The sequence below is a fragment of the Panicum virgatum genome, chromosome 9K (assembly GCF_016808335.1).
Source record: "Panicum virgatum strain AP13 chromosome 9K, P.virgatum_v5, whole genome shotgun sequence".
Taxonomy (NCBI): Eukaryota; Viridiplantae; Streptophyta; class Magnoliopsida; order Poales; family Poaceae; genus Panicum; species Panicum virgatum.
The window spans coordinates 18,871,089-18,886,810 of NC_053144.1; the positions used below are offsets into that span (position 1 = coordinate 18,871,089).

General features: G+C 51.9%; 2 protein-coding genes across 2 annotated transcripts; both read left to right on the forward strand.

Moving 5' to 3' along the window:
* The first annotated feature begins 2,532 nt into the window (after nt 1-2,532).
* On the forward strand, nt 2,533-4,602 carry LOC120650555 (protein Rf1, mitochondrial-like). The gene has a single exon (XM_039927724.1). It carries the CDS (start codon nt 2,864-2,866, stop codon nt 4,460-4,462), a length of 1,599 nt encoding a protein of 532 aa, XP_039783658.1. The 5' UTR covers nt 2,533-2,863; the 3' UTR covers nt 4,463-4,602.
* Nucleotides 4,463-5,576, forward strand: LOC120647791 (ice-structuring glycoprotein-like). The gene is made up of 2 exons (XM_039924632.1): nt 4,463-4,512; nt 4,814-5,576. The coding sequence occupies exons 1-2, from the start codon at nt 4,463-4,465 to the stop codon at nt 5,574-5,576; spliced, it is 813 nt and encodes a 270-aa protein (XP_039780566.1).
* Nucleotides 5,577-15,722: the final 10,146 nt, after the last annotated feature.

Sequence of the window (15,722 nt, forward strand, 5' to 3'; positions counted from 1 at the left end):
CTCATCTCCGCTTCGCTCGAGGCCACCCCTCGGCGCAAGGGACAAACAGCCCTGCTGCTCACCCGCCCGTCGTACGGAGGCTTTAAGTGCCAACCAGTCCTCCACAGTGCTCAGGACAGACGGTGTAGACCGCCATTTCCCACGATGGCTGTGACCGAAGTCCCATCCGCCAACTCCAGTCGCTGCACCGCCATCCCGGGCGCTGTGGCGATACTGTGGGACCTGCGACGCGGGACGAAGCGTGCCCGGCCCTGCTCCCCGCACTATTCTGCCAACTCCGGCCGTCCAGACTCTACATCATCACACACATGGCCCCGGGCCCACCTCCTGCTTGGGGGGAGGTCCGGTGCCGCCACGGGCCCCTCGAAGAGGGATGCCCATCAATCGCAGCCGGAGCCCCGAACCTCCCCCCTCGAGGGGTCCGGGACCTCCACGTGTCTCCCGGACCTCCTAGTGTGCACGACAGCACTCCGTCCAGGGGGTCCGGGACCGCCGCGTGCCCCGCCGCCGCTGGAGTACGCAAGATCCTGACCCACAGGGCCCACGGAACGCCATATCTGGAGAACTGTACGCCCTACAGCGACGACCACTCCGCCTACAGGGGTTGGCAGGACGCCGGCGCGATCTCCACGAGACCAAGGACGATCGCCACACCCAACGCCATGCCCCATAGTGTACTTTTTACAGTATTCGGCCACTGTACCCTGCGATTCGGGTGAAAACAACGACTTCTACGCCCCCACTCATGTACACCGCCCCTCCTTGTGACTATAAAAGGAGGAGGCGGGCTTCCTTTAGATGGGACGCTTCTGGACATCAGCGACCACGGTCACCCACATTCACGATCATAGCCACACTCAACTCTTCTTCTAGTAGAGACCCGGGAGCTTCCCTCCCTCTCTCGCCTCGCTTGTACCCCTACTACAAGCACTCCGGGTGCAAGATAATACAGTGCCCTCGCACACCCCCTTTGCTGGACGTACGGCCCTGCGGCCGGAACCAGGATAAACCGTGTGTTACTGTGTTGCCTCTTGCATCATCATCTGGAACGAGGAAACACGTAGCATTTACTAGTCGGGATCCGGGCCCCCGGGTCAAGACACCGACACCTCGGGAATTTGAAACATAGCAAAGTAAGCATTGCATTTATCAATCCAAATCCGAGCATCAGAACCATCAAACCTAGGGAAAGTCCATCTTAGGCAACCAAGGACGACGAGAACCAGAGTCCTCATGAACCCCACTTGTGCGAGAGGTACCCAAGCCTATAGGAATCAACTGGCGTCCATCTCCAGTAGTACCCGCAGCATCGGAAGCAGTAGCACTAGAATCAGGTAGGACAGGGGACTGAGGAAATACCACGTGAGGGGGATGATACTGTGGAGGCGGTGGTGGAGGAAATCGCGGAGGAGCACCCATCAGGCCGGGGCCATCGCGGCCTGGAATGGTCAGCTTCGGCAACGCAGAGGTCTTCAGAGCGCGGGCGACTTGCTGCTGCTCTTGCTGGACCGTACCCAAGGATGTCATGGCCAGGTCTACCTTGGTTTGGACCTGGTCGAGGCGGCTCGCCTGATCCACCATCTTGGTGTTCATGTCGTTGAGTTGCTCCTTCAGCAAGGACAAGTCGTCCAGCTTGGTGACAACCGTAGAAAGCTTCTCTTCGAAGAGCTTGCGGATATGTTCCTCCATCTCGTCCATGGCGGCGCAAATCTGACGGGTGTGCGCGGCTTGATGATTTGGCGCAGTGGTGAATCGAGTGTCTCGCCGAGAGAAGAAAAAGTAAATCCCCAACTAACCCTAAGCGGCGCGAGAGCTAGTGGTGGTCGACGGTGCCGGAACGGCTAACCGGCGATTTGCGTGGCCGCCGTCGACTGGGAGTCGGTGGGCGGGGCGTGGACGCCGGAATCGGAGGGATTCGCGGCAGAGAGGATCGAGTCGCCGGAAAGGCAGACCGGATCAGGGGAGGCGGCGAGATGAAATTGGGGCGGAGGTGTGCCGAGGAAAGACTGAATCTGATACCAATTGTAGTGTCTAGACGGCGATAGCTGCTGGGATAATCCGGATAGCAGGTTCGGAAGGTAGAAGGGGAAAGAATCAAAGGGGGTTCGAGAGGGGAGAAGCACCGAGGGAGAGGAGAGCTCGGAAGGAGAAGAGAGATTCAGATAGGATAGTTTTCCTTCATGATTTTTCGATATCCCAACCATAGTGAATCTGAGTACATATAAGCAACAAAACTGGGCTACACGTGGCCGATAACGGCCCAAGGTCCATGCTGAAAATTACAACTCATGATTAAAGAAATGACTAATCTTGTGTCTTGCCATCGACCGTGACACCGGAGCGGGCGCTCCGGTGCCTGACGCGTGCACCTACAGCATCCTCATCGCCTGCTGCTGCCGCACGGGCCGAGTGGACCTCGCGTTCTCCCCGCTCACCTCCGCTCTCAAGGCGGGCCTGAGGTTGACGGCCAAGTCCTTCACCCCGCTCCTCGGGGGGCTATGCCGCGAGCGGCGGGTGGCGGAGGCTGTGGACGTAGCGCGCCACATGATGCCCGAGCTGGGATGTGCGCCCAACGCGTTCTCCCACTCCACCGTCCTCAAGGGGCTGTGTGACGACGGGCGGAGCTTAGAGGCGCTCGAGCTGCTCCGCACGTTGGTGAGGAACAGAGATGAAATCGACGTGGTGGCGTACACCATTGTCATCAGAGGCCTCTTTAAGGAAGATAAAGTGGAAGAAGCCGTCAAGCTGTTCGATGAAATGCGTAACCAGGGGATTTCACCGAATGTGATCACGTACCTCTCGATCATCGACAAACTGTGCAAGGTCGGATCAGTTGACAAAGGCCAAGGGGGTCCTTCAACGGATGGTCGACGAAGGTGTTGCCCCAGATTGTTCAGTGTATACTAGCCTGATCAATGGGCACGCCATATCAGGACAGTGGAAAGGGGCTGTTATGATGTTCAAAGAGATGATTGGCAAGGGTATTAAACCGCATGTCATCACTTACAATTCATTAATCAGGGCTCTGTGCAAGCACAGAAAATGCAGTGAAGCTAGGAAAGTTTTTGATTATTTAATCAAGAGTGGTGAAAAGACTGATGTTACCACATATGGCATTCTGCTTCATGGGTATGCCTTACATGGATCTCTTGCTGATGTGCAAAACATATTGGAGATGATGTTAAGGAATGGTATTGAGCCTGATGAATATGTGTTTGGCAGCTTGCTATTTGCATATGCTGTTCATGGAAATGCTGACGAAGCAATGCTTGTGCTTACTGATATGCGGGAGCACGTATTTAGCCTTAATGTGGTTCACTATGGAACAATAATAAATGTTCTGTGCAAAACAGGCAGGATGGAGGATGCTATGTCCCAATTCAACCAGATGATTCATGAAGGAGTGCGTCCTAACTGTGTGGCCTATACTTTATTGGTGCAGGGTTTTTGCATATGTGGCAATTGGAAGAAAGCAAAGGAATTAATTTTTGACATGATACATAGAGGTGTTCATCCTGAAGCCAAACGTTTTACTTTAGTCATACTGAATCTATGCAGGGAAGGAAGGCTTGAAGAATTCCAAAAACTCTTCGACCTATTTATAAGTGTAGGTGAGAAACCTAACATTGTTATGTATGGCGCACTCATAGATGGGTATTGCTTATCTAGGAAAGTGGAAAAGGCAACAGCATTGTTTGATGCTTTTGTCTCTAGGGGCTTTAAACCCAATTCTGTCATCTATGGTTCTCTAATTAATGGTTATTGTAAAAGTGGGAGGATAGATGATGCATTGACTCTGTTCAGAGAAATGTTGAGCAAGGAAATTAAGCCAACTGTTATCACATATGGCATTATACTGGATGGGCTGTTTAAAGCTGGTAGAACTAATGCTGCGTTGGAGCAATATCACAAGACGATTGAAAGTGGATTGAAGTTTAATCTCATTATCTGTAATACAATTCTAGGAGGACTCTGTAAGAATAATTTTGCTGGTCAAGCCCTCATCATATTTCAAGAACTACTTTCTATGAATTTTCATCTTGAGATTCTTACTTACTATATTATGATTGATGGCTTGCTTTGTGCTGGTAAAAGGAAAGAAGCCAAGGATGTTTTTGCTGCAATATCAACCAACGGTTTGGAACCTGATGCTAGCATATACAGATTAATGATAACAACTCTTATAGAAGATGGGTTATTAGAAGAGGCTGATGAGCTGTTCTTATCAATGGAGAACAATGGTCATGCTGCTGACTCACGTATGCTAAATGATATTGTTAGGATATTATTGGAAAAAGGGGAGGTGCTCAAGGCTGGAACTTACCTCTTGAAGATTGATGAGAAGAATTTATCCCTTTATTCTTCCACCACTCAAGCTCTGATATCTCTTTTCTCAGATGGTAAGCATGAGGAGCAGAAAAAGTTGCTTCCTGAGAAATATCACTATTTCAGTGAAGACTGAATGACTGGAACATTTTATCTGCAACTGAATCCTACTTGGATACTGTTGGTGTATGTTGAGCCCATGTATAGAGGCCCATGTATAGAAACTATATATCCCACCCTTCTAGGGTTTGGAGGAATACATCTCATTATTCTCTCGTACATGGTATCAATAGCCTAGCTCTCTCTCTCCAGCCGCCGGGTCCTTGTGCGCCGCCGCCGCCGCCACCATGGTTGGCCGCCGCCGCCGCCAGCGTTCTCCTCCTTCCATCCCCTCTCCTTCCCTCCTCTTCCTGCTTCCGGATCTGGCGCCGTGGCCGGCTTCTCTTCCTTTCCCGGCGGCCGCTCCCCTGTTCCTACGTGGATCCAGGGCGTCGCCGACTCCTCTGCTCGGCCTCCCGCCGCCGCCGCCCACGCCGCGGGCGTGGCCGGCGCGGGCTCCTCTGCGTCCTCTGTCCTCTGCGGGCACGGGCGTGGACCCTGCCCCTGGCGCCGCCCAGCTGGCTGCTGCTGCCCTGGGCCCTACTCTGGGCGATGCCGCCCCTGCTGGCTGCTGCCCGCCGGCCGCCGCCGCCGCCGCAGTTGTGGCCGCGGCCCCAGGTGCGTGCGTGCCTGCGCCTTACGCGGCAGGCGCGTGGCCGCCCTCGCTGGCCGTCCCTCCCGGCTCCAGCGCCGCCGCCGCCACCGCCGCCCTCTGCGCTGCTCTCGCCGCAGCCCAGGGCGCGTGGGCCGCTGGCATGGGCATGCCTGGCGCTGCGCTCACGCCAACCATGGCTGCGCCCGCGACGCCTCTTCCAGCGCCCGCGCTGCCCGTGGCCGCGCCTGCGCTGCCTTTACCCGTGATGGCCGCCAATGCTGCTACGGCCGACGCGGCTCTCGCCGCGGCCCTCCTCGCCGCCAAGTCCGAGGCTGCGGCGGATCAGGAGCGGGCCCGCGCTGTTGCCCTCGCTCTCCTCGCCGCCAAGTTCGAGGCTGCGGCGGCTCAGGAGTGGGCCCGCGCGTCTGCCCTCGCTTGGGAGTGCGAGCGCTCCGCGGCCGACACTCTCACTCGTTGGGTCGCCGCAGAGAAGCCCTACTTCCTTGTCCCGCCCGTCGTCCCCTTCACCGAGCACGACGCTTCATCCTCCCACTAGGCTCCGCCCTCTGGATCTGGACCCCGGATCGACCCGCCCGACCCCCTCCTTGGTGCTCCTCTCACCGGCCAGACCGGGGTGGGGGAGGCCGAGGGCGTCGGCGGCGGAAGAGACGTGGTGGTGGTGCTTGGGGCACTCTGGACCCGACTCTGGCTCCCACTCCTGCTACAGGGCGCATCCCGATGTGGCCGGTTCAGGGTCAGGGGGAGGCCCTCGTTCTCAGCCCCAGCCGGCGGCCATGCTCGCCGCTGCTGCTCCCCTATTCGCGCCGTTCTGGATCCCGCCCGCTCCACCCAGCCAGCAGCCGACCTGGCCTGGGGGTGGACGCCGCCGGTCAGCACCGAGTGGATCGCCGACTCGGGTGCCTCCTTTCACACCACCCCAGATGCCCTTATCCTCTCTTCTGTCCGACCCCCACACCCCTCTTGTCCTTTCTCTATCATGGTTGGTGACGGGTCTTGCCTTCCTGTCACCGCCGTGGGTTCTGCTCCTGGTTCTTTTCTTCTTCCCAATGTCCTTGTTGCTCCTCAGATGGTTCATAACCTTCTTTCCATTCGTCAGTTTACCGCTGACAATTCTTGTTCCATCGAGTTTGATTCTTCTGGCCTCACTGTAAAGGATTCGGCCTCCCGACGTCCGCTACTCCAGTGTGACAGCACGGGGCCCTTTACACCCTTCACCTTCCTTCTTCCGCTGCACCAATTTCGCCTTCTTCTTCGTCTGCCGCTTTTGCCGCGACGCCGTCTTCCACCACCTGGCACTGCCGTCTTGGTCACCCCGGCTGCGACCTTCTGGCTCAGCTCAGTCGTAGTACAGATGTTCCTTGTACTAGGGCTCCTACTAAGCACATCTCTCGGGGTGTTCAGCTGCGTATGTCTTGTCCGTATACCTCTCCTCAGAACGGCAAGGCTGAGCGGATGATTTGCACGACGAACGACGTCGTGCGCACCCTTCTGATCCAGGCCTCTCTATCCCCGCGCTTCTGGGCTGAGAGCCTCCACACCGCCACCTACCTGCTCGCGGCCGCGCGACGCGCGGCCCCCGGTTCTCCGGTCGTGCCGCGCGCGGCCCCGGTGCCTTCTCCTGCACCTGCGCAGTACGCTCAGCCGGTGCAGGTGTACCAGCGTCGTTCGGCGCCGCCCCCTGCTCCGGAGGCTCCTGCGACGCCTACACCGGAGCCATCGCCGCCGCCGCCTCCTCCAGCTCCCTCTCGAGCCGGCGCGGACGCAGCCGCCCCTCCTCTGCTCCAGGGCGTGCCGGCGCCTCCCCTACTCCAAGGCGGGCATCCACAGGGCCCCCTGCAGCTCGTGCAGCTGTCGCCTGTGCAGGCCCCCCGCGCCGCCCACCGCGCCGCCGTCGCTGCGGGCAAGCAGCCGCTTCCCGAAGCTCTTCCTACGCCGGCTGCGCCCGCGCATGCATGGTCTGGGGCTCTGGGCTCGGGATGCCCCCCGCGGATGCGCCCGGCATCCGTGGGCAGCAGGCGAACGCCGCTCTCGCCGCGGCCCTCCTCGCCGCCAAGTCGGAGGCTTCGGCGGCTCAGGAGCAGGGGGGTGTTGGCTTTCTTGTTGTCCAGTCTTGAACACCGCTGCGCCGGTAGTTCAGACTGCGGGGGGTGTTGGTGTATATGTGAGCCCATGTATAGGTACTATATTACACATCCTTCTAGGGTTTGGAGGAATACATACAATTATTCTCTCCAATAGCCTGTCATACTGAAGAACCTACAGGACAATTAAAGTCTTTATTGCTTATTTGCTTTGTATGTATGGTCTCATCTTTTACTGGGCATCCCCCCCCCCCCCCCAACCTCTCCTCCCTCTTCTGATGTTGCAATGAGAGTCAGAGCTAGGGCAAAATCATTGTCTCATGGATGTTCCATGTGGAATCGGTTGGATAGAAGACTTGAAGATGCATAGACTAAAAAATTTCACTCCAATGAATAATGGTTGATCTAGATTTTTTTTCCCAGAGGTTCAGAGCCTCTCCTCAGTTACCTGAACACAGTTGAATGCTTTAACGTTTGGTGATTCTGTCTTACTGTAAGAGGTTTGGCAGCTGTAACATATAGCCATGTAGGCCCTTGATTTGTAATCCATCAATCATCGCCTTAGTATTAGTATAATGGCTCTGCCAATTTTTCCTAAAGTCTGCTTCCTGTTTAGGAATCATCTTTTGCAGTGTCACCATGTGGAATATTTGCAGAGAACAAAATCACAGAATTTTCTCAAACAGATCCCTTTCTGGGGCAGGGGTGGCCTCAAGAACGAAAGATGACATTGAGCTAAGGAGACAATTTGCTACCCCGTAGAGCTATTTCTCTTATATGTTCCATGTTCTGCCTCTTTTTAACGAAAACCTTTTTTAATGAAAACATAAATCCTTTTTGTCATTTGGCCTTTTCTTTTTGACGTATTACCTGCATTGGCGCTGTCCCATTTCCTGTCAAAAAGATTAAGATATGTCACTAATTTTTTGCGGTGTCTGACTAATTGCTAATGTGATAATCTCACCTGAGCCAGGGGTCGTACTGATTCCTTTTTGTACTGATCAGCAATGCAGATGCTAGGGCATGACTTCTCTAGCCCACCAGACAAGGTGAGAAGGGGTTCCGATTGAGCTCTTGGACAAGAGGAGAGCCCTGGTCGGGAGCTTTGACAGAGCCCTGATTCCTCCGCCAAGTTCTAGAGTTGCTTGTTCTGAGGAAAACTGAGCTTGGGATGATAAATTATGCTCCATTGCCTGAAATCTAATATTTGCAGGAAGTGCTCCTGTCTTGTGTCTATTGCTGTCTACTGATCGCGCTCTGGCAAATATACGTCTTGTGAGCAGCATCAATCATTTTAGTAAAGATTTCGTGTTCGGTGACCAGAAAACGGTGCTGCTGTAGTTGAGAAATTTAGATGGTCGATGTATACTGTTAGGGCACCAGCAATGGGAGGATAAGAGGGGTAGTAAGAGTTTACTGCCGGCAAGATACATTGTGGAGGGTACAAGTAAAGTAGGTAGTTGTTGCTGCCGAATGTAGCACTACTACCGGGTAAGAGGCAATATAAAATTTTCACTCTCTCTCTCTCCTTGCTTCACTATTGTCTAAGCAACCTATTATTCTATGCATGGCTCATTTACTTTTTCTCTATGTGGGACCCAGCTCATTGCTAGCACATTGTGACTTCTGATTTGTAGGAGATGATTAGACCGGTCTCAATAGGAGTATCATAGAGTTTTATGATATTAAATATCATCAATTTTACTGACATGACAAGGAGAAAGAATAATAGAGTTTCATGAGATGTAAAGAAAATTTAATCATCATGAAATACATCTGGTACAGTTAACTAGTTCTAAGTCTATATAATTGTGGCTATGAAACTTTCACTGAGATTGGCCTTACTGCCTACTGATATTTGGTCCCACCTTATTACCGAGTGAGGCAAGATACATTGCTGTTGGGCTGATGCTGTATTTGTTCAGGTCAGTCATGTACAGCTAGTGCAGAGCGCCAGGGTCCTTTATTAGCCCCTTCACGCCAAGAGATTCTCTTCTGCTTCCCTCACGATGTCGCAAATGTACCTCATCAGCTGCTGAAATATCATGTCTCAGTTAACACCTGAGACATCTAAGAAGGGAATTTTCTCCAGCTAACGTTTCTCATTCAGTGTCTGTTACTTGCAGGATCTATTACAACCTTGAATCAACGTAAAACTCTCTGCATTAACGTTTACATGTTACAAAATTAAAAAAAAACTTCCTATAAGTACCATCTGCCTCACCTCAATCCAACACAGCCAGACAAGGTTGGGAAGAGTCACAGACGCCACAATGCATGCCTCACGAGCTAGTGTGATGCTCCCCCACCTGCTGGCTCTCCTGCTCTCGCCGGCGCCAGCCGCTCCGGCATGGCTCGGCCCGGCCGTCGGCGGTGACAGCGGGCCTGCGGACTCACCAGCGGAGGCGCCGACGGCCGCGGCATCGGCACTGGAGCGGGCAGAAGACGAGGTCGTCGCCGGCAGAATCGCGGCGCCGCCGGGGAGCCGGACGTTCAGGCCTGGTCAGCACCCCTCCGCGCTCAGCCCGGAGCAGAGGCGGGGCCTGGAGCACGAGGCTCGCTGCGGGCCGCGCGTACCCGCGCGGCGGGGCGTCTTCCCGTGGCCCGGGTGGAACCCTCGCTGCCGTGGCGGCGGCGCCACGGCGCCGGCCGGGCACTCCCTTCAGCCTCTGTACAACGCGCCGTAGCGGCGGCCGCGCACCACTCTGACGCTGACGACATGCTGCCCCTTCACCTATACGAACGTACCAAGACAAGATCGGAGGAGGAATATTGAGCGCTCCAAAACTTTTTTTTTCAGGATTTGTCATCAGCAACCAATACTTATTCAGCAACAACAATATACACGTCCATCAGTAACATTTTCGTGTTTTATTTTTGAGGAAAGCTGATTTGTCGTGTTAATGTTCTTCAAGTATTGCACCACCAAACAAATATTTGGATCGCAAAGGATAATAGAAAGAAAAGCGGTCCCTGCGCCCTGCACCTGGCACATTCCGTTGGCAATTCAGTGCGCTCGCAAGTTGTGGATGATACTGTGAGTCTGTGACAGACGTGCCGTGATTAGGGATGGCAATGGGTACCCGAAACCCGAGTACCCGACGGGTTTTACCCGATAAGAAGGCGGGTATGGAATGATTTTTCTACCCGTGGGTATATTATTGGACAAAATCCTATACCCATTGGGTATGGCGGGTACGGGTGTGGGTTTATACTACCCATACCCGCCTACCCGTGGGTAAGAAATACCCGCAGGAAAAACAAATGAGCCTAAGTATCTAACTCATTTTAGCCCATATGACCTATGAATTTAGCTCAAATCCAATTAAACCCTCCTAGTATATATATTGTTGAACCCTCTCTAACTCATGTTAACCCATATGAGCCATTAACTTGTTGAAATGAAGCTTGTAATGATTTATTTTTCATGTGAATGTCTAATATTTATATGTAATACTCGGGTATGATTTCGGGTGTGGGTTATCCGACGGGTAAAAATTACCCGACGGGTACGGGTATGGAATCATTTTCTTACCCGTATGCGGGTACGGGTAACCCGACGGGTAAAATTTAATCCTAACGGGTACGGGTATGGGTGGCCACTACCCGACGGGTATATACCCGTTGCCATCCCTAGCCGTGATCGGCTCAGCTCGGTTGCCATTTTGCCAAAGCAGCCGCCCGCTCGCTATGTAAATTAATGGAGAAACAGTGCGTCTAGGAATTATTCCCACGTAACTGAACGAAGCCTTAGCCGTGGTACCCCACGACGAGGCGTATGATTGGTTGATGGATTGCTCTTCATTTCCGCAGGAGACCAAGTTGCATGAACAGCCACTATCACATCAGCTCCAGTCCTGCTTGGAAAAAAATGGAGTATTGAGCAGCCAATCGTCGATACTAATAATCCAGTTCAGAGCGCTCTCCTTCCGGGGAAAGTATCCGCATGACTACATCTCTCCTCGCGGCGATGGAGTAGTACCCGATTCGCCATGTCGACCGGGAGCAGCCAGCGAGCGACGCGGCGATGTTGATCTGCATGTTTCCCGTCTGTACACAGTGCTGGGGCGCCAAGCCAAACGCCAAGCAGCCTAGCTCCAGTCCAGCCGGCGGCGATGGCGACCTGGAAGGTGAGACGGGAACGCCATTGATCAGCCCCCGCCACGCCCTGAAAGTAATCTCATCGTTAGCAGCCGCCACGCGTGCCATCCCCCGTAGCAGCCCGCTCGCCCAGGCCCGGCCCGGCCGCCGACGAAACAGCAAAATCTCCCAACACGCCGGGCCTTCGCGCGCGTGAAATGTGCTGCCGACCTCTCCTGAGCCCGGCACGCGGAACCACCAACCACAGCCATGCGGTGCTGTGAACTTGTGATCTCATGCACGGGGGCCTTGCGGTGGATTTTTATAAAAAGCTCTTTGGTTATGAGGAAAAAATTGATATACATCTAGATGAGAACTTCTGGGAGGAAAGTGATTACATCACTGCTGAGGAGAATAATCTCCTAGAAGCTCCCCTCTCAGAAGAAGAAATCAAGGAAGCTGTCTTTGGGTCTTATGCTGATGGAGCTCCAGAACTTGATGGCTTCCTTTTCCTTTTCTATCAAAAATTTTGGGAGGTGATTAAGACAGATCTCATGAATACGGTCAGGAAGTTTGAAGTAGGAGAGTTGGACATTGCTAGACTTAACTATGTAATGCTGACCCTGATCCCAAAGAAAGCTGAGGCTACAGAGTTAAAAAAAATTCAGGCCTATTGTCCTTATTAACTGTAGTCTAAAAATCTTTAGCAAAGCCTTGAATAATAGGCTAATTAAGATTAGTGAGCGACTCATCTCTCCTAATCAAATAGTCTTTATCAAGGGGAGATATATTTTAGAGAGTGTGGTAGCTGCACATGAAATCATTCATGAGGTAGCAAGGAAGAAAGAATCTGGAGTATTTTTGAAGTTGGATTATGAGAAAGCGTACGATAGAGTTAACTGGAGCTTCCTTGAGGAAGTCTTGAAGACAAGAGGCTTTAGCCCTAAATGGATTGGCTGGATACTAAGCCTTGTTAAAGGTGGTTCTGTTTGTGTTAGACTCAATGATGAGAACAACAGTTTTTTCACCCCTGGTAAAGGGCTTAGGCAGGGAGACCCCTTGTCCCCCCTACTTTTCAATATTGTGGTAGATGTCTTTACCAAAATGCTTATTAAGGCAGCTAGAGCAAATCTAATCCGAGGGCTTTTGCCTGATGTTTTTGAAGGAGGGATCATCAGCCTGCAGTATGCTGATGACACTCTCCTTTTCCTAGAAAATAACCTGTACCAGGCCAGGAACTTTAAATGGCTACTTACTTGTTTTGAGAATCTCTCAGGAATGAGGATCAATTATGCCAAGTGTGACCTGTTGATCTTAGGTTTGGATGAAAATGAAAACAACAACTTTGCTAGACTGTTCTATTGCAAAGTTGGCTCTTTTCCAATTAAGTACCTGGGGGTGCCCCTTCACTTTTCTAAACTCAAGAGAGAGGATATTCAACTTGTGGTGGATAAACTCATTAAAAGAGTGGCTGGCTGGAGAGGCAAACTCATTTCTAGTGCTGAAAAACTCACCCTTTTGAAATCTTGTCTTGCTAGCATACCTATCTACCTACTCTCTGTGATTAAATTTCCTAAATGGGCTATTTGAGAGTGTTAACTCTCAGATGGGGAACTTTTTGTGGAATGATAATGAAGGAAAACACAAATATCACCTTTCAAACTGGCCAAGCTTGGCTCAGGAAAAAGACTATGGGGGCTGGGGGATTCCTGACCTAAGTTCTTTAAATCTCTACCTCTTAGCCTCATGGATCAATTGATACCACTTGAGTGAGACTGCAATTTGGAAAAAGATTATTGACTTTAAATATAACTGCAAAAATCCCAATATCTTCTGCTGCCCTGATCTTAATGCTTCTCCTTTTTGGAAAGGAGTGATGTGGGCTTGTAAAGCTGCCCACATGGGGGTGAGGTGGAAGGTTGGAGATGGTAGAACCATTAGGTTCTGGGAGGACACCTGGGTTGGAACTTGCTGTCTGGCAACCCAGTTTTGGGATCTCTATATTTTAGCTGATCAGAAGAATGTGAGCTTAGCCTCGGTTTGGGATGGTAGAACTTTAAAGATCTCCTTCAGGAGAAGAGTAGAGCCTAGATTGATTAGAATGTGGGAGGAACTAGTCTCCTTAGTTGAGTTGGTCAGTTTTGAAACTGATTGTGACTCTATCATTTGGACTTTCCAAGTGAATGGTCATTTTGTTGTGCACCCCATGTATAGAGCTGTTAGCTTCCGGGGGATTCAACCTGTACATACACCTGCTGTTTGGTGGCTCAATGTCCCTCCCAGGATACATATCTTTCTCTGGCTGATGGCAAACAATAAAACTTTGACTAGATCAAACTTAGCCAAGAGACAGAATTTAGATGATCTCAGCTGCCTCTTCTGTGCAGAATCTGAGACGGTACATCATTTATTTTTTGAATGTTGTGTGCCTACAACCATGTGGCTTCTCCTCTCTGAGATCTTTGATAGAAATCTGGGCACTGACTTTGAATCGGTGGCCAGATGGTGGATCAGTAACAAAAAAAATGCTACCATGAACACTTGCTGTGCTGCATTGATGTGGTGTACTTGGAAAATGCGTAATGAACTTTGTTTTCAGGCAAAACAGTGGAGGTGCCAGAAGGATTTGCTGGCAAAGCTGATCAAGACCTTAAGAAACTGGAGAGCTCTGTGCAAAACTGCAGACTTACAAGACTTGGACCAAGTGATGGAAGTCCTCACATCAAGATTACACAGACCCCTGCGCCTGTCCTGGGATGGGCAGGTGACGACGGTCCCCTCAAGCTTCCAGACGGCGACACAATCAGATTTGGTAGCATCAGATGGACAGGTGGTCTGGAACAATGTGGGTGTGCAGGCAGCGCTGGGAGGTCTCTCTGAAGATGAGAATGTAATGGCTGATGGGTTACCCTGCGTTGCTCCCTCCGTGTCGGATGTTACCTCACTAGATACTTAGCTTCGTAAGGGCTGTGAAACCTTTGTGGAGCTTGTGAACTCCTGTTTTTTGTACTGAACCTGAACCTTTGCTTTGTTTCCTTGAAATAAAGTGGGAGCGATCCTTTTCTCTAAAAAAATCTCATGCACGGCCATGCCTACGGGACGCAGGAGGATTAGGATGCGGTGTTGTTGCGATCCCGCACTCACATGAGATCGGAGACAATACGAAACACGTTGGCGCGCCCGTGGCGGCGCGCGACGGCGTGAGCGCCGTGGGTACGCACGCTGCGGCGGCGGCCGGTGGAGGCCATGGCGCGGCCCGGGGGAGGGCATGAGCAGGCCGCGAGCGGCAGGGATGACGTGAGGTTCCAGTCGGACATGCATCGTGCTACTGACGTGGGCGAGCGCGGCGCTGACGAACGACGACAAGTGCAAGGGGTTCGTGGGGGAGGCCGCGGCCCGCGGGTGGTGGGGACGGCGCCAGGGGAGCCTCCCCAACCCAACGGCCAGCGGGGCAACGACAAGGTGTTTGGTTTCCTAGCACAACTTGTGCTAGGGAACTTTGACCGTTAATTACTGATATTAAATGAAAGTAATTTATAAAACTAACTACACAATCTCTGCGCTAGGAGCCCTGAAGAATCTAATGAGGTCTTTGACCGCGTGATTAGAGAATGGTTATTGTAGCATCACTGTAGCAAATTATCAATTAATTACCGTCATTAGATTCGTCGCGAAAAGTTGTATTCATTCCTAAAGAAGTTTAGCAAATAAACTCCATTTAGTACTCTAGCGAGATTTTTTTTCGAAAAACATGTGTTCTAGGAGCTAGAACAATCCAAACAGGGCCGATTGACGGGTCAACAGCAGTCATGCATGCTCTGCGTTCGGCAGGAGGGCAAGTTGCAGGAGCAGCTACGGGCTGTTTGGGAGGTCTCCAACTCTCCTAGAAAAGGGTAGGCTGGCGGAGCTGATTTTTGTGGCTCTGACTGCTCCACTGGCTTTCTTACAGCCAAAGTTATTTTTTCGACTCTCACATGCTACGGGGCAGAGCCGCTCCACTTCTGAAACATTTGGTAAGATTTCAACAGGAGCTGCCACGGGAGCCGGAGCTGAAGACCTGCCAAAAAGTCCTACATCCTCGCCTATAATTGCGATGTTGATCTAAGGGCACCTCGGGTCCATGTTCGACTTTTGGAATCCACCTAAGCCGAACAGAAGCATGGTTCGCTAGCTCTACTGCTGCATGCGACGCCTCCGCAATCGAGTATGTGTGGAATAGTTTAACTGGGATAGCAGCGCATGATTCGAATCATCTGCATGCTTTATTTTGGTTCTGACATCAAGCAGTCGGCTGCTACAATGCTCTCAGTTTGGTTTAGTCAAGCCATACTTTTTCTCTGTTTGTTTTGGGAGCACACTGGAGCTGCCCTAAGGGCAACCACAATGTTGAGAAAAAAGATGACCATAGATAGTATATCACATAAAAGGGCGCAAATATCGGAAAATGTTTGCTTGGAAATAGAAACGATTGTGCCGTGTGCATCCATGTCGGCTGGCCTGGGAGCGGTTTGCAATTCAGT

What these genes read in the sequence shown, in the direction of transcription:
- LOC120647791 (XM_039924632.1), top strand. Translation starts at nt 4,463, where the DNA reads ATGACTGGAACATTTTATCTGCAACTGAATCCTACTTGGATACTGTTG. An exon ending in CCTACTTGGATACTGTTGGT is followed by an intron (nt 4,513 to 4,813) that starts GTATGTTGAGCC and finishes ACGTGGATCCAG; the next exon opens with GGCGTCGCCGACTCCTCTGC.
- LOC120650555 (XM_039927724.1), top strand. Translation starts at nt 2,864, where the DNA reads ATGGTCGACGAAGGTGTTGCCCCAGATTGTTCAGTGTATACTAGCCTG.